This window comes from Petromyzon marinus, chromosome 1 (genome assembly GCF_048934315.1).
Source record: "Petromyzon marinus isolate PM22_M1 ecotype Great Lakes invasive population chromosome 1, UKy_Petmar_22M1.pri1.0, whole genome shotgun sequence".
Taxonomy (NCBI): Eukaryota; Metazoa; Chordata; class Hyperoartia; order Petromyzontiformes; family Petromyzontidae; genus Petromyzon; species Petromyzon marinus.
Window position 1 is genome coordinate 13,945,167 of NC_133667.1, and position 27,924 is coordinate 13,973,090.

The window sequence follows — 27,924 nt, forward strand, 5'->3', positions numbered from 1 at the left end:
CTACCTTATTACAGAGCAATTCAGACCTTATTAGTCACCCCGTGCCCCTTATAAATCTCAACGTTTATCCTACAAAGTCCCATCACAAGGGAGAACACACAAACAAATAGACAAAACATTTGCCAGGATTGAAACGTCTGTACGCCGTATGGACCTGAAAACTAAATTTCCCTACACAATACGGTGTAACCTGTATGGGTTGACGGGTACGGTTATCGTTCAGTGTATATTAGTATAGTGTTTAGTGTAGTCGTGTATAGCAATGCAGTGTATAGTCGTGTAGAGTGTATATCATACCTGTCAACCACCTTATCAGTGCCTACCTTATTACAGAATAACTCAGACTGTATTTGTTTCCCCGTTACCCTTGTGAATCTCCCCCTGCCCCCGCCTCCTGCCCTCGCCCCGCCCCCTGCCCCCCGCCCCCTGCCCCCCGCCCCGCGTGCAAATCGCCGCGGTCCCTTCGCCGCCTCTTTCATTCGTTAAGAAGAAGGGGAGGAGGAGGCGAAGTCTCGTCGCTATTTTTGGAGTTCGCCATCCGCATTCCCCTGGCTACTGCGGCCCAGAGCGAACGAACGCCACCACACACACACACGGCAGCAGCAGCAGGCAGTAGCAAGCAGACAATTTTAGCTAACTTTGTTTATTTTACAAACTTGCCCTTCCCCCCCCCCCCAAAACCTCCCCCCCCCATCACCTCTCCACCAGCTTTAAAAGAACAACTTCCATCGTATTCGGTGGTTGGAGCGGTTACGTTGGTTGGGCGCACTTTGTACTCTTTGAAAATCGTGAACCACCACCATCATCATCATCTTCACCATCATCGGAGTTGGGATTTATCGGCGCCCGCTTGGCTGACGAACATCGCTAGCGTGAGAGAGAGAGACATCTTTGACACTCGCAGGCCTCCCGAGGAGAACAAAACAAAACAACAACGTTCATTCCGGTTGCTTCGCCCGTCCGTCAACAGCCTGCATTGACCAGCGTGGTGAAGTATGTCTGAGCGACCACCCTACGACCGGCACGGCGCGACGGGGGGGGGGGGGAACTCATCCAGCAGTGGATAAGCAATGTGGATCGGTCGTCCGCTCACGGGCAAGTTGGGACAAATGTTCCTCACGAGCAATGCTCTTTTGTAGGCTTGTACAAAAGCACGTGTGTTTGCGTCGGTTTTGTTTTGTTTTAAATGTGCGGTCGTGAATTAAATGATAACGCGCAGCGCTTTTATTCAAGTTCCACCGCTGGATGAATTACACCCGTGTGTTTTAGTGTTGGGTTTCATGTGTTCCGGTTTTTAAAAAATATATATATACACACAACCAACAACATGAAAGTGTCGTCTGTGACCACGAATTACAGCGCAACTTCAGAATCTCGGATGCTAAAAAGCATTCTGTTGAGCCTGATTGAGAGCTTGTTGGATGGGGGTAAACCACCGTGCATAAAAGGTGTTACAGGCTGCAGAGTGGCCGTGATGGTTTTGGTTTCGTGTAAGTGTAACAACGCGTGCATTGACCATTGTCCTGTGCCCCTCCCCTCCCCACCTTGCACGTGCTCTTCCACCTTCGCCAAACTTACATTGATGGCCAACGTGGTGAAGTGTGATCAATAAATCCCTCCACGTGACCTGCACGACGCGTGGAGGCCGTCGTCCGGCAGTGGATTGACAATAAGGGTTGTGTGACATGCAGCATACCGTGTTCGTATTTGCACAGGGAGAGATTTCAGTGTTTCAGTTTCATTTATTTGGTTATTGCCCCCTTGTGAGCCATTCGGCTCTTGAATCGGGTGCAACCGCAACAAACAAAAAAATCCAAAGCAGGAACAAGAAAACATCTTAAAGTGACTATGTGCAAAACAGAAAAAATCCAGGAAAATCCATCTATCGATAAGGCCACTGAAGTCTTCTTAATGGCTGAGTCGGTAATTGATTAAAACAGGTGACTTCTGGCCGGGAAAGCGCTTGAGATCGGTGGGAGACATTGTTGGGGGTAGGTGTTGAATTCAAATGTTACTTACTCTGCGTCTTCCGCATATTTTGCTTGGGGACCTTCTACAACGTTGACTGTTCAAGTTGCACCCAATACATTTGTCTTGTGGTGCTGCGTTGGACATGGCGCAATAAGCATGAATTGTAATCGCCCATGGCACGTCGCTCACCGCCTTAGAAGGAAGCGATATAGGCGACGTTTCGGGCTATGACCCTTCATTGGTATCAACCACACTTGTTTACCCAGGAAAGCCTCGCTGCGTCTCAACACTCAGAAGGACCCTATCAAGTTTTTGTAGGAAGGGGCATGGACAATAATAAGGATTACTTTTCTTCTGCCGATTCGAGTAATTGTCAAGATTCAGGGTCGCGATTCGGTTTAAGAATCCGTTCTCTTTCGTCTCGTTTTCATCGTTATTTTTTTACTCTATTAATGCCTGTGCATATAGTGCACACAGTTGCATGCTGTATATTGTCAATAGAATGCACATAGATTAATTACCTATGTGCACTTTTCAATTCTCTTTAATGGCAAATGTTATCATTGACGAATGCGAGCAGCGGTAGGACTACCGCAGGGCGCAGATTATTTGGCTAATCATCACTGATGTCTATTGTTTAATATTTTTAAAAATAATTTGTGCGTACACATATTTAGCCCTTTTTTTCAATCACTTTAGGATTCAGGGCCATTTGTTTGAATTAAATCTCAATCCCAAATCGTGACTACTGTATTTATCAAATCACTGGTAGCAGTAGGGTTATTCGTTATATTGTCTCTTAAGAGGATTTCTTCCCACCAGCAAATGCATTCACATTTTCTAATCATTGGTTTTGTGAAACAATGGTGTCTCAAATGCAAATGCATTTTGGTGGCAAATGAAAACTGCGCATTGTAACTGTTAAAACTTATGTTGGTGTCCAATGAACATATTGCACACCCCATCAGGATGGCGTGTGCAGTGGCCACCCCATTGCTGGAGCCGAGCGGGGACTTCCCGGCGTGGCTGGAGGCGCAGGGTGTGAACGAGGAGGTGGCCCGGGCCATGGACTCCGAGCTGGGCATCCGGGACTACGGGGTCCTGCGCGCCTGCGTCAGGGATGGCCTCGTGCGGGCCGAGCTGCTGTCCACGGCGCGCGACCGCCTGCCCTTTGGCTTCTACGCCGTGCTGCGGCAGGTGGTGAAGGTCCTGCAGGGCGCCGAGCCCCACGACCCTGAGACGCCGCACTGGGACGCTGCCACCGGCGCCCCCTCCTATCCGGGCGACGTGACGCTGGGAGGCCTTGTGGATGTGCTCCGCACACTGTTCAGTGGCTTGAGCCGGGAGCTGCAGATGTGTGTGCAGAGGCTGGGAGGCATGGATGGAAATGAAGTGTGCACCGAGTATTCCCCTTCACCTACTACGGCAGTCACCCTGGAGGACGGTGCAATGCATGAAATTGATGATTGCAACATCACTGGTAAATTTGCATTCTTAGAAGTAGGCCCATCTCTTTACATTGTCATAGTTATCGAGTATAATTCTAGATCTACGTCCCAAATGGAGTATTCATCCCATGACCTGATGTCGATAGCACAATGAGAAAAAAAGTATGTTGTAGAAGGGTATAGAGTTTTGGCTATATGGACATCTGAAGATGTAGCCTTGAACCTTACTGATGCTGCTTCATCAAAAGGTAATTGATGCTGTGTCCTTGAATTTCCCCAGATGAGGTTGGAGAGAACCAAAACTCGGAAAGAGAAGAGGATGGCCCCAGCGAGATATTGCACACGATTAAAACGGAGCACTTCAGAGGTAAACCTTACATAATGATCTGTATTTAAACATTTAAATTGTTCTGTTTCACCCAACAGATTCAGCACGGTTGGCTACTGACGGTGCGAAAAAAATTCAACATACAACTGCATTTAAATTGCACGGGAAAATAAGTGAGGTTTAGGATAGTGGCTTATACAGCTGTCTTTGCTGTTGATTCATGGTTCAATTTGTTTGGAGAATGTGTTGTGAACAAATTGCTTCAGCCACTTCAGTGTTGATACTGTAACTTTTGACTATGTAGGTGAAAGGAAACACACGTATGGACATGGGAAATTCTGACCCAGAGCGTATATCGCACAAATTTAAGACTGAATTGCTATGAAGGTGAATCAGGATTGCAACAATACATTTCAACATGTTTAATTTGACCTCACTGCCAGACAAACTAGAGGAAGTAGTGCTAATCTGAAAGTCACAACAAGGTCAAATTGCAGCATACGTAGCAAAGGATGCAAGTTTACAGGACCGACAATTTTTATGGAACCACTTTCAGTCGACCCCCACATGTAATAAAAGGGAAGTGCAGTAAAATATATCGTACGTCATCGTCCATGCTGCATGCCTTCAACCCACACTGACCATTGTGGTGAGAAGTATGGTCAATAACCACCATGACGCACATACCATAGGAGGTCCTCATCCAGCAGTGGATCTGACAAAGGGCCATACATTTACATTAGAAAAATAGACACATTTTATTTAATCCCCAATTCAAGTGTCCGTGAATGTCTCTTATTGATCCAGTTTTTCCACACATGCTTACTGAATGTCTACATCACCAACATGGCAGATCGCCACAGTGATACATTTTGACCCACAGCATCAAGTCAAGTGTGTGAGGTCAGGCTACATTGAAAGAGTGGCAGTGTCTTTGCTGAGATCTGATTTTTATCAACTGAAATCCCCCATACCGTAACTAACTTCGTTTTCATTGTTTTCTTTCTATATCTCAATAAAATCAAAGGTGATGTAGGACTCGCCATCACAGGCGTGCTGTCGCTCGTCGAGAGAAAATCAAACTTAGAACACGTTAAGGAAGATCCACAGATCCACCAGCAGCAGCTGGAGCAGCAGGCTGGTGACGAAATACAAATCAACGCCGACGCTGAAGAAATGTCTTCATGCAAAGTGAACACGCACATGCCAGCTGATACACAACACACTTCTGAAAGCCAGGAGAACCTGAATCATAATTTTACTCCCTTGAATGACAAGGATATGCCGTTAGAGCTCCAGCATGATGAACCGAAATCTTCAAGATCTAGTTCGATGAGAAACGTGAATGAAAAATCCGAAAAGAAGCCCTTTGAGTGCACAGTGTGCAACAAGAAGTTCTCACGGAAATACCAATTCCTGACCCACCAGCGTGTGCACACGGGTGAGGAGAAGATGATTCACTCCATGTGCGACCTTTCTTATCCCCAGTCTTCCGAATTTGGGTCCCATGAGCAGACGCATGAGGAGGAGGAGGATGAAGAGGGAGAGGAGACGCACCCATGCAAGTTCTGTGATCAAAGCTTCGCATACAAATCGATGCTCACGGACCACATGCATTTGCACTCGGAGTGGAGGCCCTACCAGTGCAAGATTTGCGACAGCAGCTTCTTCCGTAATGATCACTTGCAAATGCACGTGCGCACGCACACAGGCTTACGGCCGTATCAGTGCAAGGTGTGCACGAGAAGTTTTATGCGTAGTCATCATTTAAAGGTTCACGAGCGCACGCACACAGGCTTGAGACCTTACCAGTGCAAGACGTGCAATGCGACCTTCATATGTAGTCACCACTTAAAAGTCCACGAGCGCAAGCACTGTGGACCGTGATGGCAATTTGAACAAAGTGTGTCAAATTATTTAGTTTCTTGAGTACCAGCCCCTGTGGCGTAGGTGTGGATGGCACAGGCCCATAGTGAAAGAAGAGAAATGGGAACCTTTGTCTCAATCACCCTTCCCTCTTTGTAGCCTCAAACCTCTGGGTCCTTTCTGCCCCGTTGGCCCTTGTGCAGTTGCACCGCCTGCACACTGCAAAGCTATTCCTCTGACAACCCTTAAGAATTGAGCCCATTTGTCAGCCGATGCAGTTTTATTTTCATAAATAAATTTGAGTCCACATCCTCCCTCACATCATATATTGATGTTCCGGGTGTTGGTTCTTGGGGCATCAGCGGTATCAGGCATAACTCCCACAGTGAACTCTTCCGAGCAGGTGGTGGGAGGAGGGGGGATTTTCTCTGGGCGGGGAGTGAGTGTTAGCTGGACATTACCATTCTGGGTTCATTCTGGGTTTTTCCGTTTGAGCTTCTAGCTCTCATTCTACAGGATCTAGATTGGGCCTAATTAATTCAGCCATTGAGTATGGGAGGGGAGTTTGATTATTTCACGTACTCAATATGGTTTTCCTGGCCCGATGTATGGAAAGTCCTGAACAAAGCTTTCAATGCTCAGGTCAGCCCCGCTTAGGCTCGACAGGGTAGTTTCCATACTGATATTGACAAGATGTATTATTCTTATTGAAAACTACCATGATATGTTGATAGAGCTCGGCAATAGTCGGACATGACCGTAAAGCACGTTTGTAATTGTGTAATATATCTTGGGGGGGGGGGGGTAGTTCGGACATGAGGCTGCACCAAACTTGGCCCTCTGGTTGTTTGTAGGCCCCATGTAAGAGCTTGAATTGGACAGTTCTCAGGTGGAAGGATTTGGCCCTTTGGGAGATGGATTTCTAAATGTGGGTCCATGTCTGGTTGGGGATTGCCCCATTTGCAATTTGCTCCCACATTAACCATTCTCGCAAGTATTCCACCAGTGGCGTGGGAGGGGTCATGAAATGGGTCCTCAAACGGCCGGGAGGGCTGATCGTTAGAAATATTATCTCGCTCCTCTCTTGCTCGACAGATCTCAACCCCACGTCTCCTTACCTTGGGAGTGTCTTAATACTAGTTATCGAGGAGCCTCTGTCCCCTTACTTTCCTGAGCTACGCAGCCCTTGCTATAAGAACCTCTATGAGGTGGGCAAAGGCGATGTGGGAGGTGACGCACTTAACCCTTTTCCATTCTGATGACGTACGTGTATGTCATCACCTTTTATTACGATTCCATTCCCATGACATACGTGTACATCATCAAAACGAAACCGGAAGAAAAACTAAAATAACTTCATCAGTACCGAGGCTCCCACAAGGCCATGCGGTCGTGTGCCTACAGTTCTCTGCGTTGACTACAATGTCTTTTAAAAACAATGGCGCTATGTTCTTTGGTTCTTTCGGTAAAGTCACGTAGAATGGGAATACAATAATAAATTAATAAAATAAAATAACAATATAATTCTCACGACGTTTCGGCCACAACACAAGTGGCCTTCATCTTGTGTTGTGGCCGAAACGTCGTTAGAATTTTATTGTTATTTTATTATTTTATTCTCATTCTACGTGACTTTATCTAAAGAACCAAAGAAGATGAATCCTTGCAGTCACGAAAGCTTTAAATCGAAATGGCGCTATGCCTCTAAATGAAATGTACGCTTGACCCGCTTCCGTGTTCCAAGTGTCCCTCGGAGGCGAATGGAACCCACCCTACAACTTGCAGACGTCTTGGAACGGGAAAGTGTTACTTTTCCATTAACGACCCTATTTTCAACTTTCCTATTTTATCTTTTCAACCGTTTATCCCTAAGCAGGCCTCCATCTGGGGCCTATGTCCTGTGTATCCACTCCTTCGGGTCCAATACCAATTGTGTAAGGACTGGGGTGTGATCACACATTTGAAAGTCCAGAATATTTACTTTTGTGACTGAGAGGGGGGTGTTTGACAACAAAAAGTTGTCTATCCTTGATAACGTACCGTGCACTCTAGACACGTATGTGTAATCTCTCTCCCCAGAATTCAAGGCCCTCCAGGGGTCTGTCAGATGATGGGCTGAGGAGATCTTAGCTCGGAGAGTCCTCTGTCTGGCTTGCACCTCCGTTTTTGGGGGATTTGACCTGGCTGATCCAGTTTGTTTTTACATTGTACAAGTAGCAGATTCATCTCTTTGATATTGCTAATTGCAGATTAAATACAACAGCTTTTAAGAAAATGTTTTTTTTGCAAACATTTTGATTCAATTGATTTCATGGATCAGATCGTGCAAGTAAAATGAGTGTCGTAAAAAACTCCACCTGACACAGCATTATCACGCAGCTAAAACTGACTGAAAATTCTGGTTGTAACTGCCAGTGAAACGTTGCAAATTGTTAAATGTTATGGGTAGCTCTCCAACACACCGGTGTCTAGAAGCACTCAGTGGCATGTTCACGTGACACATTTGTTGTCTGTCGGTTGGAACAGGGTGTACAACTCATTTTACTCGATATGAACCAAATATGGCTCATTGGTTGTGAAAGCCATTGTGTTAAATCTTATAGTGTTTGGGAAGGGCGCCGCAGTGGTGAGATGTTAACTCCCTTGCCTGGTGTGCAGGAGGTCGTGGGTTCGATCACGAACCGTGACGCCTGTGTATTTGGCGTTTGCGTATCTTCCTGTGGTCGTGCGGATTTTTCTCCGGGTCCTCCAGTTTTCCCCTTTACATTTAGAAACATCCGTTGTGAGTATTTGGCTGTTTAAAATTTCCACACGATAAACCACTTTGTTGAGCTATCATTTGTGGCCAGGTCGCTTCTGAAAAAAATGCTACGTTAGCTCAGTGGGCCTGACCTCGTAAACAAAAAAGAAAGTCTGTAAATGATATGTCCAGGTTTAGATTTTCTAGCCACGTGTTAAATAAAGACTTTAACTGACATGTTTGTAACCGGTTGTAATTTTTTTGTTGTTAAATTAGTCATTCAAAATAGTAGACTGCTCCAGGAGTAAGGTGACAGCTCGCAAACCGCTTAGAAACCTGGGTTCAAGTCTGAGCAGCAGCAGCCCATAGTTAAACCGGCTTCTCATGTGCAGTGAGTTGATGGTATACCAACAAAAAATATTTTTTTTTCTATTTGCTTTGGCCAAATTAAAGTTACGAAAATGTTATTAATATAGATGAATAGACTGTGTACGCGTCAGTTGGACCGTCACCGACATGGTCAGCCCCCTCTCTGTATTATGAACCAACGACCATCTAACGGCTTAACAATCAGTGGCGAGAGATATTGGAACCGGTCCTGAACAATCCCCACCCCTTCCTCCACCAACCCACTGTGACCAACGTGCTGAACCATGGTCAAAACAACCCCACGTGGACGACACCGCATGGTGGTGTCGGTGGCGGGGGGGGGGCAAGCCCTTCACCGAATAGCAAAGGGGCCGTCCATAAATGACGTCACGCATGGGGGGGGGGGGTCAGACATTTGTGACGATGTGTGACAAGGGGGGGGGGGTTGAGAAATGTGACGTCACATCAAAATGCACAACTTTAAATAAATATAGACAACACGTTCTACTTAATTGAATAGACTTTTTAATAAATGTTTTCTCCTACAACAAGAGTGCAGCGCCACATTAAATACGCACTACAATGACAATAGTTTAAAGCGATTTGAAGCATGTTTTATTTTGGGGGGGGGGGCAGAGCTTTGTGACGTCATTTGAGGGGGGGTCTGACTTTTTGTGACGCCGTGTGATGAAGAGGGGGGGGAGGTAAAAAATCGTCCAAAATCGCTGTGACGTCATTTATGGACGGCCCCAAAGAGAAAACCGCAACGTCCGGCGTGTCCAAAGAGCGCCGCCCGTGTAGATGTGGTCAAATTGCCGCGTTCCCTAACTTCACCGGGTCCCGGAAACGGCGCCTGGCCGTGTGAAGAAGCAGCGGGCATTTTGGCCTCCGGTTGTTTCTTTTTCCATTTCGAGACCGCGGCTTCCAAAAACAACAACAACAACATCGTCGTCGACAACAACAACATCAGGTACGGAAAGTAAACAACATCATAGGCTAACGGCGGCGGCGGCATGAAACCGCGATAACATCAACATCGTCGGCTGCAGAACGCAAGCACCAAAAGTGGCGTGCACTGGTAAACTTAAACCCACACTTCTTAATTAAGCGAATTAATCACGGCTGTACGCGTAACGGGCGGGTCGCGTTCAGTGGCGAAGCCCTCCCGTTATAATGCTCCGGTAAACAGTGCAAACTGCCCCTTCTATGAATATTAGTAACGCAGGATTGTGAATTTAAATTGTATTTTCACGCGTTTTACGACGCACGTGCGTGTTCTGTCGTTAATAAAGTGCAAGTTATTAAAAACACGGGTGTTAATGTCGCCGGTTATGTATGAATGGGATTTATTTTTGCATGAGGTATAACCCGATTTTAAAATAATAATGCAAAGTCTGTTCCCAGTGTTGTTGGTCCGACGTTGCCAACAATCCATGTGGCAACGTTCGCACAACGTTGGGCTGGCTTATTCACCACTGTATAACGTGTTGAAATGGTCAGCCACGGGGGTAAGGGGCCGTCCATAAATGACGTCACGCGATTTTGGACGATTTTTGACCCCCCCCCCCATCGTCACACGGCGTCACAAAAAGTCAGACCCCCCCTCAAATATGACGTCACAAAGCTCTGCCCCCCCCCCAAACCATATTTCCATTTTGAAAATAAAACATGCTTCAAATCGCTTTGAACTATTGTCATTGTAGTGCGTATTTAATGTGGCGCTGCACTCTGATGTAGGAGAAAACATTTTTTAATAGTCTATTTAATTAAGTAGAACGTGTTGTCTATATTTATTTAAAGTTGCGCATTTTGATGTGACGTCACATTTCTCAACCCCCCACCTCGTCACACATCGTCACAAATGTCTGACCCTCCCCTAGGTGCGTTACGTCATTTATGGATGGCCCCTAAGGCTTTAAGTGACTTTGTTTAACCTGAACTCGCAACTTAACAGCCCTGTGTAAAACTAAAAAAAGCCACGATATGGAGGTCATGTTATAGTTATCGTGTGATATTTTTTAAAATCGCAACACACTCGTCATTTACGCCGCTTTGAACACGACGACGACGACAGTATACAGTGGGCGACGTTTCGGGCGATGGCCCTTCGCTGAGGAAGGGTCCATAAGAGGTTTTTGGGTTAGATCGCGTAAATATGAATGTGTCGTTAAACCCGCCACCACCCGACACAGACAATTAGTAAAGGTTTGTCACGTAAACAAAACACGCCAATTCGTTGCTAGTTCAGCACACCGATGTTGTTGGAGAGTAAAACCCACAACATTTACAATTCGAGTACGTTGTTTCATCAGGCGAATAGCCTGGCTGAACTAGTAAGGAATTGGCATGTTTACGTGACAAACCTTACTACAATGGGCTGTGTCGGGTGGTCTCGGGTTTAACGACAAATTTATGTTCTTAGTTCTTTCAATAAAGTCACGTAGAAGAGAAATAATAAAATAAAATAAATTAAACAATACAATTATCACGACGTTTCGGCCACAACGCAAGCAGTTGTCCTCGGCGTCCATTAGGACGCTGTCTTTCCGACAGCTCTGTTCTTGCGTTGTGGCCGAAACATCGTGAGAATTTTATTATGTTTTATTTTTATTATATTATTTCCCTTCTACGTGACTTCACTGAAAGAACCAAGAATATGAATCCCTGCAGTCACGAAAGCTTTAAATCGAGACGAATTTATATTTCCGCGATCTAACCCAAAAACCTCTTGTGGATATTGGTCGCGACAACCTCTGTGTTAAACTGAAGGGTCACTTGCCCAAAACGTCGCCTATTATATCATTTCATTTTAAGGCGGTGCTATTGACATGCTAAAGTGCAGCATCACAAAATAGTGTGCTATATATATTTTTTTATCATTTTCACTGTTGATGGCAGGCCAGTGTTTCCGTATGACGTGAAGCCTGAAACGTGTACCATATCTATGAAACGTGACTCGGGAATACCTTAAAGCTTTACAACGCCCAACATTCACCCATGGTGAATCACTGTGATCTGGCCACAAAGCTCTGAACGCCTCGGGGAAGACATCGTGGTGTTTGGGTTACTCCCCACAATCATATTATGTAACTCCCATATGCCAGAATCGCGAAAGAATAGTGTCCACATTTAAAATGAAAAATTTATTCACTTTGCAGCTGAAAGGTTGTTTGTTTTGTATGCGTCCATGTGGTTAAAGTATTTTTTTTATAAAATTGCTGCCCGTGTACCAAGCCCCACCAGAATGGCGTGTGCGGTGGCCACCCCGGTGCTGGAGCCGAGCGGAAACTTCCCGGCGTGGCTGGAGGCGCAGGGCGTGAACGCGGAGGTGGCCCGGGCCATGGACTCCGAGCTGGGCATCCGGGACTACGGGGTCCTGCGCGCCTGCGTCGGGGACGGCCTCGTGCGGGCCGAGCTGCTGTCCACGGCGCGCGACCGCCTGCCCTTCGGCTTCTACGCCGTGCTGCGGCAGGTGGTGAAGGCCCTGCAGGGCGCCGAGCACCACGACGCCGGGACGCCGTGCTGGGACGATGCCACCGCCGCCGTCACGTCCTCCCCTGGCGACGTCACGCTGGGAGGCCTGGTGGACGTGCTGCTCGCGCTGTTCAGTGGCTTGAGCCGGGAACTGCTGCTGTCCGTGCGGAGGCTAGGAACCATGGAAAATGTCGGAGCTGTAGATGTGGATTCGCATTTGATTTCTCCTGAGGACAATGTGGTTGACGAGACAGGTGAAGATGCGGCTCATGGTAAAGTCGTTCAGTTAGTGGAGGTGCTTCGTATATATTCGTGAATGCTCGTGGCATACTGATTATCCTGTAATATATGTTTAAGATAAGCCATGTGTAAATAATAATGCAGTGGTAGGTTTCTAAAATGCATATTTTTGCCACAGCCAGACTTAGAAATTGCAGTCAACTGTCCCTCATTGAGAGGTCACTCATTCTTCTCTGCTCCCCTTACTGTCTGCAACTCGCTTCCCGTCAGTTATCTGTGCAGCTGACTCGCTGTCCTTAGTAAATTCCAGGCTGAAGACCTTTTTTTTCCCCTCTCCCTGTGACTGCCTCTTTCTCTAAAAATAAATACGCCCACTGGTTTTGGGTATTGTGTCTTTGAGATACCGTCGCATTCAAATGCTATTTCAATCCATTGTGTTGGAACGATGCAATCCTGTAAAAACTTGGTAACCCACATTCGGTAACATCCTGGCTTCATTGAAACACACGATCTGCTTTTGATTTAAAAAAAATTACGTATCATGTTCACACAATGAACTTAACAATTCACTCACTATCCCCTCGATCCCCATGCTCTTAACAAAATACTACTTTATAGACAATGTATTGCGTCTTATTTTCCACTGTAAATTATCAGGGGGTAATTAATCCTCAGAATATGAGGGTAAACTGGCTGCATCTGCAAGGGGGGGGGGATGGGGAAATGTTAAGTGCCTAAAGTGTAACATGTCTCCATGTCTTTAGTGGCATATAAATAATATCACCTGTTTGGGTTTACCTTGTCTAAGATGTCACTGTCGTGTTCTTGAATCTTCCCAGATGAGGCTGGGGGGAATGCAGACTGGCAGAGAGAAGTCATCAGCCCAAGGCAGACATTACAAATGATTAAAGTAGAGGAAAGTGCAGGTAAGGCTGCACTAAACCAAACAAATCCAAACACCATAAATCATCTGCTTGGCTAGCAGATTCTTCAATAAGGCCTTTTAAAACACTAAGCTTTATGATCTTCCGTTTGTAACTGGTACAGCATATACCAACATTCTCAGGCATGTTTCTCTGGGTTCCATGCCGTCGCCAGTCTCCTCCATTGGATATCCTTTGTCGCACGGCAAACTTTCCCTAGCCCACTTTTTTTGGATGGACATCGTTTCGAATGTGCCTTTTCTCTTAATCCCAGTGTTCCTGTTTCTGTCTTGTGTTATTCCAAACGCGCATCGCCACGCTTCTTTTTTTGTAGGGGGGTGGGTTTTTTTTCAGAGGCCGCAGACATTTTGTTCAGATTGGACAAATGGGTATCGAAAACCAGAGTTTTCAGCGACTAGATCGGCGATGGGACTATACAACGGTGAATTCAAGTAGAACGGTGCGATGTTTTTCGGAACTTTTTACCAGATGACGATGGAGAGAGGCCAACATCAAGCGCGGAGGATTCGGACCCCATCACGGTGCTACGTAATTTAAAGACGGAGCCCTTTGATGGTAGAGTTGGATTATCATCACTGACCACACATTCTATAAAAATATTATTTACCAGGTAAGGCCTTGCTGAGCTATGTAGCGCTTTTTCAGAAGCGACCTGGCCAAAAATTATAGCTAAACTAAGTTGGGTTATCACGTGGAAATTTATAGCAGCCAAATACTCTTAAATGCACGTTGATTCTAAATGAGGGAAAAACTGGAGGACCCAGAGAAAAATCCACACGACCAAGGGGAGATGATGCAAACTCCAAATATACAGGCGTCAGGGTGGGGATTGAACCCATGACCTGTATACCAGAAGAGGTAGTTAACATCTCGCCACCACGGCACCATTCATATTGTCTATGACCAAATCACCCTAAATTTGCCAAATCTCGTTTGGATCTTGGAAGCTCAGCAGGTCTTAACCTGGTTGGTACCTGGATGGGTCACAACTGGGTGAGAAAAATCAGTGGCAAATAACATCTGAACCGATCCTAAATATCCTCCCTTTATCAACTAACACAGACCAAGTATGGTCAAACAACTGCCATGGTTGACAGTGTGGTGAGGCCTTCATCCAGCAGTCGAATGACTAAGGCATGTATATATATTTTCAGCTTGTTTTCTGGGCACTCCTATATCTTCCCAAACCCAAAAGAATACTTGAAAAAGGAACTTACTAAGCATTCTAGATGAGGACAATTCTGATCTTGACTGTTTTCTCGAGAGCCATTCAGGATATTTCTAGGTAATAAATACATATTTTAGTTAACATTCCATTACACTTCGGTAATTATATCTGTTATGATGTCCATTGCTCCTGAGTACATTCCAAGGGCCCAGCCCATTTATATGTATCCTCTTACGAGCAGAATTGAATTTTGGTTGTCTTATTGATGGAGTATCTGTCTTGTATTCGCACTATAGGTAAAAGTACTATTGAAGATTTTCCAAGATTCGTCCATCAAGAGGAGACCTCGTTTCAGGGGCTAGGAATATGTGTGGAAAACTCCACCAAGGTTGGCACTCACCCACAGGCGAATCAGCTGCAGCGAATGGACAACGAAACGCAAGACGACACCGATGAATTTGACAGGTCTCAGAGCACCAAGTGCTCAACTGAGGCATTCAGCGGCCATTGCTCCAACGAGGAAGAGATGCCGAACAGAAATGCTTTTCTGCCAAGCGACGAGCAAGGTTTTGCCTTTGAAAATCACGAACCATTTGATTTCCAGTCCTGCGCGCAGTGGCCTACAACGTCCGGTTCCCTGAACAAGGGAGTAGACGTGGCAGCGGAGAAGAAGCCTTACCAGTGCGCAGTATGCGAAAAGCGTTTTGCGCAGAACTGCCTTCTCAAGTACCACCAGCGGATGCACACGGGCGAGAAACCATTCCGCTGCAAGATGTGCGACCATTCCTTCACCCAGTCGTCCCACCTGAAAGCGCACCAGCGCACGCACACGGGCGAGAAGCCCTACCAGTGCAGTCTGTGCAGTCAGAGTTTCTCGCGCAGTCGCAATTTGAAAGCACACCAGCATACGCACACGGGCAAGAAGCCGTACAAGTGTGAGCTGTGCAGCAAAAGCTTCTTGCGCAGCGATAGCCTAAAGACCCACCAGCGCAAACACACGGGAGAGAAGCCATACAAGTGCACGGTGTGCAACCAGACCTTCGTGAAAAATTACCACCTGAAGGTCCACGAGTGCATGCACACGGGCGAGAAGTCATTCAAGTGCAGCATGTGCAGTAAGAGTTTCTTGCGTAGCGATAGTTTGAAGTCCCACCAGCGTACACACGCACGGGCGAGAAGCCCTACAAGCGCAGGGTGGGCGATTAGAGCTTCCCGTAGCCAAAGTCTTAACATCCACCAGTTCATGCATGCCGTGGGGACAAGTTATGATGCAAGACGCCCACTCAAACCTTCTTGCGCGGTACAGTTTTAAACACCTGTAATGAGAGAGCGCCATCCAGTGGGTGCCAGAGGATAACTGGGTACAGGCACTATTATGTAATCGGCATCCAGTCCGAAGAAAAAAATAACATCTGGGCCAAAGGTGACGGGCGGAGTCGAGAGATGCTTCGGGAACCATCGGGAAGGTTCCACGAGGGGGCATGGCTAGAGGCGGAGCCTAGCTCTGCGAAGCGGAGCCTAGCTCTACCTGGGGAAAATATAAGCAGGGGAGGGCTCGAGGTCGGTGTGGGGAGCCTGGGATCCGGACTGCGTCGCTGCTCGTCATTTCCTCTCTTCGCCACCGACTACGTAGCGGGTTCCCCAGTGAAGTTCGCCTCTTCTCTCCGGCACGCCGCCAACTGAGGGCGAGACGGGGGGAGCGGAGCGAACCTCGCTGGTGGACCGGAGAGAGACGCCTCGTCCATGGCGTTGTGAAAAGGGAAATTACCCGGAGAGGGAAGGAGAGGAACCGTTGCAGTGCTACAGTTAATAAAGAAGCACTCTTGCAACAATCGTCGTGGAAGTCGTTTATTACGCACATAACAGCCCACAGGGACTCGCACAAGCGGTTTAAACGAGAGGAGCCAATGGATGTCAGACCAACGTAGCATTCGTGAAGAATGTCAGGCTAATTGTCTGTAGAATAGTTAAACCGACGACCATTTGATTCACAAGCGAATGCGGAAAGTGGGAAAATGCGGGCCTCATTGAGCTGGATTGCAGACTTAACGCTTGGTTACTGTTCTAAAGTATTTTTAAGTTTTTGCGTTTTATTCTAATTTGTGTACACACTTATTTTGTTGCCATCATGGCACGGGGTGAGAAAATTCCACTTGGAACTCGCGCAGCTGTCGGTGCACCACCTTGTGGCATAGAACGGGACCAAGAAGATGACATTTGTCCACACAAGGGTCACTTTTTATAAGCAGAGTATATTCATCGCATGACAAATCAAATAGTTTTCGTTTTGTGAGAGCTGGAATATGCTGCAATACTGAAAATGTAATAAATTGGGTATTTTCCAGTCAACGGTGACCGACCTGAATCCATCCACCTGCTACACTTGAGAACCCAGTTTTAGTCACAGGCTCGTGTGGCTATTGCCCGACGTTCACACCCAGGGTCTGAGCAGTGCCGATTCGGTGCTTCCGACAGTTAACAAGTCCCTTTGAGCCACCTGGCCAACCTCTGCGTGTCAAGTGCTAGTCGCGGCGGTATTGTACACCAGCAGACACTGAACACGCTGTTGGTGATGCTGATATTGAAAGTTGTCTGACGGCTAGAGATTCCCGTTTGCACATGGAGCCGGTGTGAGCTTACCTGTAATTTAATCACACGAATAATTGCGCACTGCTAATAGCTACGGGGAGCAAGGTGCGTTTTATCATTAAAGTGAATGCAATGGTGATCAGAGATTGCACCCAAAAGCCCAACAGTTTACGGTGTACGACGCACGTTGCCAAGTTAGATTTGGGCAAATTTCGGACAGAAATTGAGCTGCGGTGTTGATGGGGAGTGGTGTTTCTGATCGCCATTGCAGATAGCACCACTGTTCTTCTGAGGAACACTTGGAAATAAGTTTCACCTTTTCACAAATCCCACCCGGGTGCTCAGCTCATACCTGTCAACCCCTCATCAGTGCCTACCTTATTACAGACCAATTCAGACCTTATTGGTAACACAGTGCCCCTTTTAAATCTCAACGTTCATCCTACAAAGTCCCATCACAACGGAGAAACACATGGTCAAAAAAATGTGTCCGGATTGAAACGGCTGTATGCCATATGGACCTGAAAACTCAATTTCTCCTGTACAAAAATACGGGTAAACCGTATGGGTTGACAAGTATGTCAGCTGTTGTGGAGTCGCCCACGACGCAGAGTACGCATCAACGCATCCGTCTCAGAACTGTATTAATTGTATTGTCGATTTAGCCAACCGACTCGCCCCCCCCCCACCTCGCAAATATTCACGATGGGAGGAAGAGGGGGCATGGCAGACCGGCTACACATGCACACGTTGATGTTTATTCCATGTTTTTCATGATGATTTTTCTCTTTTAGATTTACTGGCTTGTTCAATAAAGATTGTTCTTTAGAGGGGTGGCCGAGTCCATTTTATGCCATTTCCGGTGGTGATGAGTGCGCTGGGTGGAAGCCACGGGACATTTGTGTACACCAGTGGTTCTCAACATTTGCGATAGCCAGGTCGCTTCTGAAAAATACCTACATAGCTCAGTGGGCCTCACCTGGTAAAATAAAAGCCATTTAGTTCAGTTCTCAACCTTGTTTGCCTACTGACTTTTGTTTCAACAGAGTAATCCCCTTACCTGGCCCTCCATGATTCTGAAAAATAAAAGTGAATAATGAACTTAAATATTTTGACCACTTGAATCGATTGGCGGTAGCCCGGGTCACCGCCAAATATTGGTGGGTCGGGCATAGTTTAAGGTTTTTTTCTGGGAGCATCGCTGGTACTACCCTGTCCTGCCGGAGGGCGACGCGGGGAGCGATGATGACGACGATGTCGATCCAGCCAGCACGACCATGACCGCAGGCCGTACCAAGAGAGCGCCTGGTGCGCCATTGCCTCCAAGTGGTCTCGCTCCCAAAGACAAGGAGGGTGGCCGCCCCCGTAAGAAGCAGAACGTGCTGGGGAATGACCAGACCAGCATCCTGCTGTACTTTCAAAACAAGAAATAAACAGCCGTTGCCACGCACAAATCCCCAGCAGCCCCCCTTTTTTATGAGTGTTTTGCGTGTTTTTTTATTTCCATATTTGGCATTGCGTATCGGGCTCAGTGACATCTCCCGTCTTCATAGGCCTTCTGGTTTCGGAGTTATGGAGGTTTGGCACCCCCGGGTCACGATTGTGACTCGGGTCACCATCGATTCACTTGTTCATTTTGGGAGGTATCCTAACTAGCTAGTAATTGCAAGTGAATAAAAGACATTGAACAGACATTCAACTCTTGGAAACCACATTGTTTATGATTAATGAGTTTAAGTCTCTTATATCGTTCTAGGTTACCTTTTTGATTTGAAGTTTCATCATAGTTTGTTTATATTGGCAAATTCAAAAATTATTATTCACCAATGACTCGCGTATTATATAATTTCACACAAATAACCTCACGTACCCCCCCTCTCCTGTTGAGAACCACTGCTGTACACAAACCACTGCGATTGCACTTAAATATGCAGCGAGTCGACGCATGTTAAGGGTCATATTCAAGAGGCAATCCATAGTTCTGCTCTGAATAATTACCATTGCCAAACGTCCGGATCCCATTTCGTATACATTTTCTATGCATTTCAACTTATTTTCTCGGTGTTTGCAAGGCAATCTCGATGACAAAAGGTATACGTTTCTTTTATTATACTCCGAGTACGACACTTGCCTACCTTGGGGAGAAAAAAGCCAATCATCATCACCACGAAACAACAAACAGCAACATCGTAAAGGCGCAAACACATTGGGAGCGATTGATTTTTTTGCTCGATTGAGAGTTTGGGAGTGGTAGCACAGTGGTTCCATCTCCAGCGTTCTTCACGAATGTTAAGAGCGGGGAGCACTTTCGCCCATAAGACATCAATGTCAGGGCCACCCACACATTTGAAACCATTGGGTTTCACAGCACGATTGTGGAGGGTGTTTTCACATTAGGGTTATTGTCAGAGTCCGCACTAAAGGTCACCCAGTCCTGGATCAGGGCAGGGTACCTGACCTCACTTCCCGGGCACCCCCGCCCCCCCCCACCTTCCACAAGTGAGCTCCCAACTAAATAAAATCATCCACTTTTCCGACGTTTTACCCACGGACTACGAACCTGATGCAGGACTCGAGGTTTCCTTCGCTTTACCTTGCCGATCTCGTATAGGGAGCATAAACCATCACGCAAACTCCGGTCATCCTCGCAGCAGCGGCTTTTGGCGAAGTGATCGAACAAAGGCGGTTAACCGCATTGCGCGCTTTCAGATGCACTTCTGCGGCCCTCTGGAACGCTCTTCCTTCCGATATTAGGAAGCCACTGGAGCTATGCAACTTTTAATTATTTGTATTTCGTTTGTTGTCCTCCCCGACCACCTATGATTAGTACGGCTGGCAACGTACGGTGCAAAAGAAGTTAAACATGCGGTACATGCAGTAGATGCATTTTTTTTTAAAAAGGACGCAACGCAAAACCTGCCCGGTAGCGCATACAGAACACAATTTCCCAAGTCCGACCGCCATAGCCGCATGGGTGAAATTAAATCGCCAATTCTGAATTTTGGGTGGAAACAGGTTTAATGTTGTATGTTTAACTTATTTCGTACCGTACTAATCGGATATGCGGGGGAAAGACAACAAACTAAACACAAAAAGCAGTTCTAAAAGAAATAAGTTACCCGCATATACGAGAAATCGCACAAACCAAACTCGCACTTTGGAGTAAAGTTGAATTTTGTTTGATAGGCAGGCACATGGGAGTGGGTAAAGTGATAGCCTTTGACTCCAATACTGTCCGGTCGGTGAGCTTCATTAGCACGGTTGGCTATGTACGGTGCGAAAGAAGTTCAACTTACATACATTTGTCAAGACCACGCGAGCACAATCTACGCATCCCAACGACAAGCACCAGAGAATACCAGGTAGTAGTGGATTCGGCAGTTGTAAGAGGAACACGCATCAGGAAACCAGCAGTAGCAACAGTGAAAAGCACCCAACAGTAGTGAACGGCGAACAGCAGCAGTAGTAGTGGATGAGCGTCATCAATTCACAATCAGAATATTTATAACTGGAAAAATTCGATGAGCTATAAAGCAATTCTTTTCCACAGATTTGTCCAGGAGATTACAGGAAGCACTCAGGACGCACAGCGCTCCCGGCAATTTAAAGTCAGTCACGCTGTTCTCGCAATGAAATAGCTTGTCGAAAAACCAGTTTTGCTCGCAGTACTGTATTACATAGTCGTGCCTGTGTTGGCCACTCGTGAAAAGAGGATTTCAGCTCGGCCTGTGGAAGCTCTGTGGCTCCCCCCCCTCTCCCTGTCGCCTACTGCCCTGGTGGGAGTGGAAGATGGTAGCCTTCACGGGGCCCGCTCTGTTAAGTGAGAATGCCTTCAACGCGGCAACCATCGAACATCGATCATCGATCTCCAGAGCGACAACACTGTCCTGGTGAACAGCCAATGACCGTAGCCGTCTCTTGCTGCGTTTCATCGCCGTCCGTCTCTTTGTTATCTTTTGCCTTCCAACTCTCTGGATGGGCCTCATTCAGACCACATACATCTTTTAAGTCTTTATCACACAAGTATGTTTTGATTGACTTTAATTATTTGCAAATTACTGATAAATGTACTAGCTGCAAAATGTATTATGCGCTGGGAGTCTATGGAAAAAATGCAACTCATAAATTTAGATTACTGCGCACGATTCCTTAATTTTATTTGTAGATGCGGTAGTACGAATTAGTCATGGCCAGTAATAAACAGGCTATCCATAGCCTCAGCGCAAGGCATCCTACCACCCTGGTGCTTTGCAAGAGATGCAATGTCGTTGTGCAGTACACTTAGCACAAGTTCCACCGCGGGCACTCACTGTCTTCAAGGAGTCAGCATAGCAAGGTGTTCTTCACTAGTTTTCAGAGGGAGGGGGCCACTTTCGCAGATATGACATAAGTGTGAAGGCCGCCACACATTTGAAACCATTGGGTTCGACAACACGAAGGGGTGTTTTCAAATGTTGTGTATTGCTGGGGGCCGCACGTCAGGGGCCGCACTAAAGGCCACCAGGGGCCGCACTAAAGGCCACCAGTGGCCCGCAGCACATGAGAGTTACATTGTAAAATTACAAAATCAAATTGACTTTGGCCCAGAGTTCCCAAGTCTCGTGGGAAAATAAGCAGCACTGTCTTTACAAAGCAGCCACCAAAATAATGTCAAGCTCGTGTCCAAAAGGAAAGGGGCAGAGCCTAAAGAGAAAGAGGTGGAGCCTAAACACCAGAGGGCAGGCATCCAATCTGAAAATACTAAACTAAACAAAAATAGGGATTTGCCCTCAGAAACCAATATCTGAGAAAATGTTAATTTGAAACTCATCACGAGTGGAGACTGTGTGCACATGTACATCTGTGCGAATTAATGTGTGTATAAAATAACGTGTGTTTGTTGAGGAAATACTACCCCCTTACTGTGTGGATCAGTGGTCACTTAAATGTATCTTGGGAGGTAGTTCTCTTTTACAGTAATACCCAGATTTAGGCCCTCCCATTTTGTGCTTTCGCTATAGCGTACCAAACTTCTTGATAGCCAATCCCATTTTGCGTACTGTGTGGAACCTTGCCCTAACGTACTCCAGATCCTCTGTGACCACTGGACATGTGGAAAAAAAGAGCTTCATAGCTCATCGGATTTCTCCAGTGTAAATTAATAAAGATTCGGTGATTTAACAACTTCACCATTTACCTCGTTCCATTCAAAAAAATAATTATGCTCGAAACTACCGTCGCATTTCTCGCTCCCCCGACTTGCTCAAGCCCTGTGGGTGCGCTCGTGACCTTTTAAGTGTTGACTCTGTTTGAAGCATTTGTTGCAGATCTTGCACCGGTAGGGCTTCTCCCCCGTGTGCGTGCGCTCGTGGACCCTCAAATTGCCAGAGTTTGAGAAGGACCGGTTGCACACGCTGCAGCGGAACGGCTTCTCTCCCGTGTGCACGCGATGGTGGTACCGCAGGAGCGAGCGCCACGCGAAACTCTTTTTGCACACCGTGCACTCGTACGGCTTCGCCGAGTTGACGTTCGCGCTCGCTTGTCGCGAACCGCACCCCACCATGTAAAGCTGGCGCTCCGCTGGATTTTCCTCTGCAAAAGCAGGATTCTGCCGCACATCGCTCGGCAGAGCCTCGGTAATGTTCAGTGGCGCTTGTCGCCCGTGAACATGTCGATTTGCTGGAGGGTGGGACGTGTACAAGCTGCGCAGAGAAATGTTTTCCACCTCGTCAACTTGACAGCTTCTTCGCATTCTGTCTCCTGTCTGCTGCTGCTGTTGTTGCTGCTGCTGCTGCTGTTGCCATGAACATGAACCAACGTCACCAACGTCATCAACATCATCAACTTCACCAATGTCACCAACATTCGCAAAATGGTTTCCCATTGCTTGGAGTGAAACCACATCTTGCACTGAATTGCCTTCGATGTCACTTGAACCTGTATGGGCATACCATTGAACATGTTATTAAGAAGCCATAGGCAGTTAAGCAAACAAAAATCAGACATTTGAAAATGCTTCACATTTGCACTTGAGTTGATACAGTAACTTCTGTTTCATACCCTTGTGGCCAGTTCTGGAAGGGACTCCATGCCAACTGTTGTCTCTTTATTCTCCCATTTGATTTAGTAGCGACCAGAGTAGAACTGAACTAAAAACTTCAACCGTTAACAAGATATACAGTAAAACCTTGGATTGCGAGTAACTTGGTCTGCGAGTGTTTTGCAAGACGAGCAAATTTTTTAAATAAATATTAATTTGATAAACGAGCGAGGTCTTGAAATACGAGTAGTACGTATACGCTTTGTCTGCCGAGCGTCACGTGATCACAACTGATATACGACTGCTTTGATATACGAGTGCTTTGGATTACAAACACGTTTCCGGAACGAATTATGCTCGCAAATCCAAGGTTTTACTGTAGTTGCTTTCGATTTTGGACTCTAATCAAAAACCAAAATGAATTTACTTTTCACAAAGGAACAAAAACCATTATACATAATTTAGGTAACCAGTTTTAACCATTTCATGCATTGGATATCCAAATGTTGTTGTCACCAGCTGTACGTGCATACCATGCTGTGCATCTGCACTATAAAAAGTCCACTTGGAAACTCATTTCTTTATAACTGTCTTTCTTGTTTAGTTTATCCGTCCCCCGCACCTCCGATTAGCACGGTTGGCTACGTACGTGCAAAATAAGTTAAACATACCTTTCCCTCAAGAAAACGGTAATGGTGCAATTTGCTGTGGACTCTCAAATCAATGTGCTTCTCCGATGTGTTTTCGGTTTGTATTGCGTGTTCGGCATTATGAAATTTAGGACGTATGCATTCCCTCGGCAGTACAGAGAGCAGAGTGACACACAGCACAGATACAGACAGTGATAGACACAGAGATGTAGAAACACAGAGGTGAATGTTGCAGCAATGGTGCAGTGGGTTAACACACTAAGCTAAAAACCCAGCCCTGAGTTTGATTCACGGCCATGGCTTTTACTTGTGGCAGGTGAAATCTGAAGCAGTCCTGAGAACCACCTTCACCAACTTGCATCAAGCAGCTTGGTGAAGTATGGTCAATAATTATCATGACCAACGTGGGGTGGGGGAGGCCTTCATACAGAAGTAGATTGACAAAAGGATGAATATTATTATTATTAGAGGGGAATGGAAAACGTTAAAATTGGGTTTATAATTTGGTTTTACCTTCAAGGGCTTCCGTCTTTATGAAAGGTGATGCGTCCACAGCTTGCGATTCTCCCATATCTGGAATGAAGTTCTTCTCACCTTCATCTGTATGAAGCATAATGCATTTGCGGGTTTATTTTCCAAACCTATGCATTATTTTACAAGTTTACGAAATACAATGGCTGAATACCATAAATGAGATATTTAGTGTTATCAAATAAGTTTAGACTTAAAACTTTCGTGACTGCAGGAATTCATACTCTTGGTTCTTTCGGTAAAGTCATGTAAAAAATAAATGAAAATAAAATACAAATGAAAATAATCAAATAAAATTAAAATAATAAATTGAAAGTAATGAAAACAAAAAACCCACGACGTTTCGATCGCAACACAAGCGGTCTTCATTAGGCGGAGAGAAAAGTGGGGACAATCCTCATAAGCAGCTACATTTGGAGGCTTGCCCCCACTTTTCTCTCCACCTGATAAAGACTGCTTGTGTTGCGATCGAAACATCGTGGGTTTTTTGCTTTTATGACTTTACATTTATTTATTTTGTTATTTTATTTTTACTTTTATTTTCACTTTTTGATTTTTTTTCTTCTATTTACGTGACTTTACTGAAAGAACCACGATTATAAAATAAGGTCGGCGAACAAGAATACAACTTTACCGTTCACTTTGTAATCTTCAATTTCATTCATCACACTGTTCTCAGGGAAAACGACAGTGTTGGCTGAAGGGGAGCCAACAGAGCATATTCCAGTGTTATCAATGTCTCCCAGCCTCTGCACGGACAGCAGCAGCTCCCGGCTCAAGCCGCTGAATAGCGCGAGCAGCACCTCCACCAGGCCTCCCAGGGTCACGTCGCCAGGGGAGGAAGCGGTGGCGTCGTCCCAGCGCAGCATCCCAGCGTCGCGGGGCTCAGCACCCTGCAAGGCCTTCACCACCTGCCGCAGCACGGCGTAGAAGCCGAAGGGCAGGCGGTCGCGCGCCGCGGCCAGCAGCTCCGCCCGCACGAGGCCGTCCCCAACGCAGGCGCGCAGGACCCCGTAGTCCCGGATGCCCAGCTCCGAGTCCATGGCCCGGGCCACCTCCGCGTTCACGCCTTGTGCCTCCAGCCACGCTGGGAAGTCCCCACTTGGCTCCAGCACTGGGGTGGTCACCATGCATGCCATTCTGATGGGACGTAAATATTTGAAAACAGTGATGAATGCATTGAAGACAAGAAACTTCTCATAACCACCGTGGAGGTGCAGCGATGAAATCAGTTTACGCGAAGATGGATGGAAGCAGCATTGAACTGCGAGGGATGCCGACGGCATGTGGATGAATCCTCCAGCAGTGAACAGACAATGGCTGATGATGTTGAGTGCACATTGAGACTAATTCTCTTTTAAGGGGGAGATAGATGGCCTTATGAGCCCTTCTATCCGAATTTCATTCCAGGAAATTGCCAGCATCAGTGCCGAATGATGTCTAACCTGGTCCCCTGGCCATTGACCAACAGCTGAAAATCATGATCAGGTTTAGAACATTGTCAAGTTAAACATATTAACACAGGTTAACTGAAATGCAAGTAATGGGCAGGGGAGGTAGCATCGATAGAATTGGTCTTTGAAGCTGCAGTAAAACCCCGGATTGCCGGACCGAGAAGCTTAGTGCTCTGGGGCCTGATTACATAAAAAAAAATCGCAAAATAATTCCGAGCAGGCAGCGGTATGTGTGTCTCAGCCATACAGTGGTCGCTAGGGATGACATCATCACTACACCAGCCAATTAGCTGCCAGGAAAGTCATCCTGATGTAATATGGCTGCCGTTGATGCACCAAGTCCCCACCCCCATGCGACAGGGCCCCCGGTGAAGTCAGTTGGTTTTGTTTTTTTAACAAAGTCAATTTAACACGCAGCTGGGCATTTGGAGGCAGTCCCTATTCACCGTAAACAAAGACAAAAATCCCCCGTGTAGCCTGTAACAGACTGTCGGGGCAAGTGCTGTTAGCGAGCACCTATGAAGGCCGGAACGGCACACGAGGGGGTGGGTGGCCAGCACCACGCCCGACCGCCTTTGTCTCCCCAGTGGCGATGTTTACACATCGCACCAGGTACTCATTTAAGGCTGAGTCGATCTAGGGGAGGCCCAGGACCGGTTCAAATAATCGTCACTGGGGTGTTGGCCGTGAGCGGGAATGGAAGTCGGGTCGCCAGGTTCATAGTGCAGCGCGCTAACCGCTACACGATCGCTCTCCACACAGACACAGACAAAAACACACACAGACAGACACAGACAAACACGCAAACCCACACAGACAGACAAAGACACGCACACACACAGACACAGACAGACACAGAGACTACGTACGCGATTCCGTTTAGTCTCCGGGCCCAGGCAAGCTTACGACGATGTTGCTGTAACGGATGATGATGTTTATTTGTTGTAGTAGTAGGTGTTGTTGCTGATGTGGATGATAACGTTTTTTGTTACACTCACGAAAGGCAGTCGATGTTGGAAGCGGCGGCCTCAAAAGGAAATAAATAAAAACCCAACCCGAATCACCAAATCGCTCCTACAGCTGCCTCCTTTTATAAAAAAAAAAGTCAGGGACCGCGGCGATTTGACACCCACTCGATTCTGCAGCAGTATCGATGAAACCCAACACCCAGGCACGCACGTTGAACTTCTTTCGCACAGCACGTCGCCCAACCGTGATAATTATACTCGGGAGGTGCAGCGTTGAGTTGATGGGCAATGTTGAGTCTATGGATAGTTGTTAGTGTACGGGGCCGTCCATAAATGACGTCACGCGATTTTGGACGATTTTTAACCCCCCCTCGTCACACGGCGTCACAAAGTCAGACCCCCCCCTCAAATATGATGTCACAAAGCTCTGCCGCCCCCCCAAACCATATTTCCATCTTGAAAATAAAACATGCTTCAAATCACTTTCAACTATTGTCATTGTCGTGCGTATTTAATCTGGCGCTGCACTCTGATGTTGTAAGAGAAAACGTTTATTACAAAGTCTATTTAATTAAGTATAAAGTGTTGTCTATATTTATTTAAAGTTGCGCATTTTGATGTGACGTCACATTTCTCAAACCCCCCCCCACCCTCATCACACATCGTCACAAATGTCTGACCCCCCCCCCCCAGGTGCGTGACGTCATTTATGGACGGCCCCCATGATAATAGGGTTTTCCCCTTTCTGGCAATAAAACAGGTGTTCAGATGTTAAAACACCAAACCGAAACCTTTGCAAGGAATCATGTCTGCATTAACCACATATACTTGCGGTGAAAACGGTATTAGACCGGAGGGTGGACGCCAAAAGACGAACAGCACAAAGACAACGCCACTACCAGGACATTGAGAGCTCGGGGTGAGCAACTGCATCACGAGACCTCCTTTGCCAGTATTACATTATTGTCTTTGTGCTGTTCGCCTGTTGGCGTCCTCTGGTCTCTATATATGTCTGTGTTTAGATGATTAATTTAGGTTTAAGGGAAAAACCATGAGCAATTAGTAATTTATGTCAAAATTTCAGGTGCGCGATTAAACCGCAAACCGGATAAACCACACGCGGATAGTCGAGAGAGTCTACTGGTCAAATAAACCACCACTCACA

At 46.5% G+C, this 27,924-nt stretch overlaps 3 protein-coding genes across 6 annotated transcripts; 2 read left to right on the plus strand and 1 right to left on the minus strand.

The window, feature by feature from the left end:
* Positions 1-463: 463 nt before the first annotated feature.
* On the plus strand, positions 464-8,588 carry LOC116942648 (uncharacterized). 2 transcript variants are annotated; one of them, XM_032954830.2, is made up of 4 exons: positions 464-993; positions 1,601-3,451; positions 3,700-3,786; positions 4,775-8,588. In XM_032954830.2, the coding sequence occupies exons 2-4, from the start codon at positions 2,902-2,904 to the stop codon at positions 5,632-5,634; spliced, it is 1,497 nt and encodes a 498-aa protein (XP_032810721.1). In that variant the 5' UTR covers positions 464-993; positions 1,601-2,901; the 3' UTR covers positions 5,635-8,588. The 2 variants fall into 2 exon arrangements, with proteins under 2 accessions (XP_032810721.1, XP_032810730.1); XM_032954839.2 differs by having other exon boundaries at positions 2,940-3,451.
* Positions 8,589-9,473: 885 nt separating this feature from the next.
* LOC116942446 (uncharacterized) lies at positions 9,474-17,965 on the plus strand. Of its 2 annotated transcripts, none has more exons than XM_032954400.2 (5): positions 9,474-9,692; positions 11,957-12,450; positions 13,276-13,362; positions 13,849-13,935; positions 14,845-17,965. In XM_032954400.2, the coding sequence occupies exons 2-5, from the start codon at positions 11,967-11,969 to the stop codon at positions 15,858-15,860; spliced, it is 1,674 nt and encodes a 557-aa protein (XP_032810291.1). In that variant the 5' UTR covers positions 9,474-9,692; positions 11,957-11,966; the 3' UTR covers positions 15,861-17,965. The 2 variants fall into 2 exon arrangements, with proteins under 2 accessions (XP_032810291.1, XP_032810274.1); XM_032954383.2 differs by having other exon boundaries at positions 9,492-9,692; positions 11,957-12,468.
* Positions 17,966-19,224: 1,259 nt separating this feature from the next.
* LOC116942899 (uncharacterized) lies at positions 19,225-27,123 on the minus strand. Of its 2 annotated transcripts, none has more exons than XM_032955340.2 (4): positions 26,790-27,123; positions 24,972-25,477; positions 24,320-24,406; positions 19,225-23,053 (listed from the first exon to the last, which is right to left on the minus strand). In XM_032955340.2, exons 2-4 carry the CDS (start codon positions 25,474-25,476, stop codon positions 22,380-22,382), a joined length of 1,266 nt encoding a protein of 421 aa, XP_032811231.1. In that variant the 5' UTR covers position 25,477; positions 26,790-27,123; the 3' UTR covers positions 19,225-22,379. The 2 variants fall into 2 exon arrangements, with proteins under 2 accessions (XP_032811231.1, XP_032811220.1); XM_032955329.2 differs by having other exon boundaries at positions 26,661-27,120.
* Between the last annotated feature and the right edge of the window lie 801 nt (positions 27,124-27,924).

What these genes read in the sequence shown, in the direction of transcription:
- LOC116942648 (XM_032954830.2), top strand. Translation starts at nt 2,902, where the DNA reads ATGTTGGTGTCCAATGAACATATTGCACACCCCATCAGGATGGCGTGT. An exon ending in TGATGATTGCAACATCACTG is followed by an intron (nt 3,452 to 3,699) that starts GTAAATTTGCAT and finishes GAATTTCCCCAG; the next exon opens with ATGAGGTTGGAGAGAACCAA. An exon ending in TAAAACGGAGCACTTCAGAG is followed by an intron (nt 3,787 to 4,774) that starts GTAAACCTTACA and finishes ATAAAATCAAAG; the next exon opens with GTGATGTAGGACTCGCCATC.
- LOC116942899 (XM_032955340.2), bottom strand. Translation starts at nt 25,476, where the DNA reads ATGGCATGCATGGTGACCACCCCAGTGCTGGAGCCAAGTGGGGACTTC. An exon ending in TGAAGATTACAAAGTGAACG is followed by an intron (nt 24,407 to 24,971) that starts GTAAAGTTGTAT and finishes TGCTTCATACAG; the next exon opens with ATGAAGGTGAGAAGAACTTC. An exon ending in AAAGACGGAAGCCCTTGAAG is followed by an intron (nt 23,054 to 24,319) that starts GTAAAACCAAAT and finishes ATGCCCATACAG; the next exon opens with GTTCAAGTGACATCGAAGGC.
- LOC116942446 (XM_032954383.2), top strand. Translation starts at nt 11,967, where the DNA reads ATGGCGTGTGCGGTGGCCACCCCGGTGCTGGAGCCGAGCGGAAACTTC. An exon ending in AGGTGAAGATGCGGCTCATG is followed by an intron (nt 12,469 to 13,275) that starts GTAAAGTCGTTC and finishes GAATCTTCCCAG; the next exon opens with ATGAGGCTGGGGGGAATGCA. An exon ending in AAAGACGGAGCCCTTTGATG is followed by an intron (nt 13,936 to 14,844) that starts GTAGAGTTGGAT and finishes TTCGCACTATAG; the next exon opens with GTAAAAGTACTATTGAAGAT.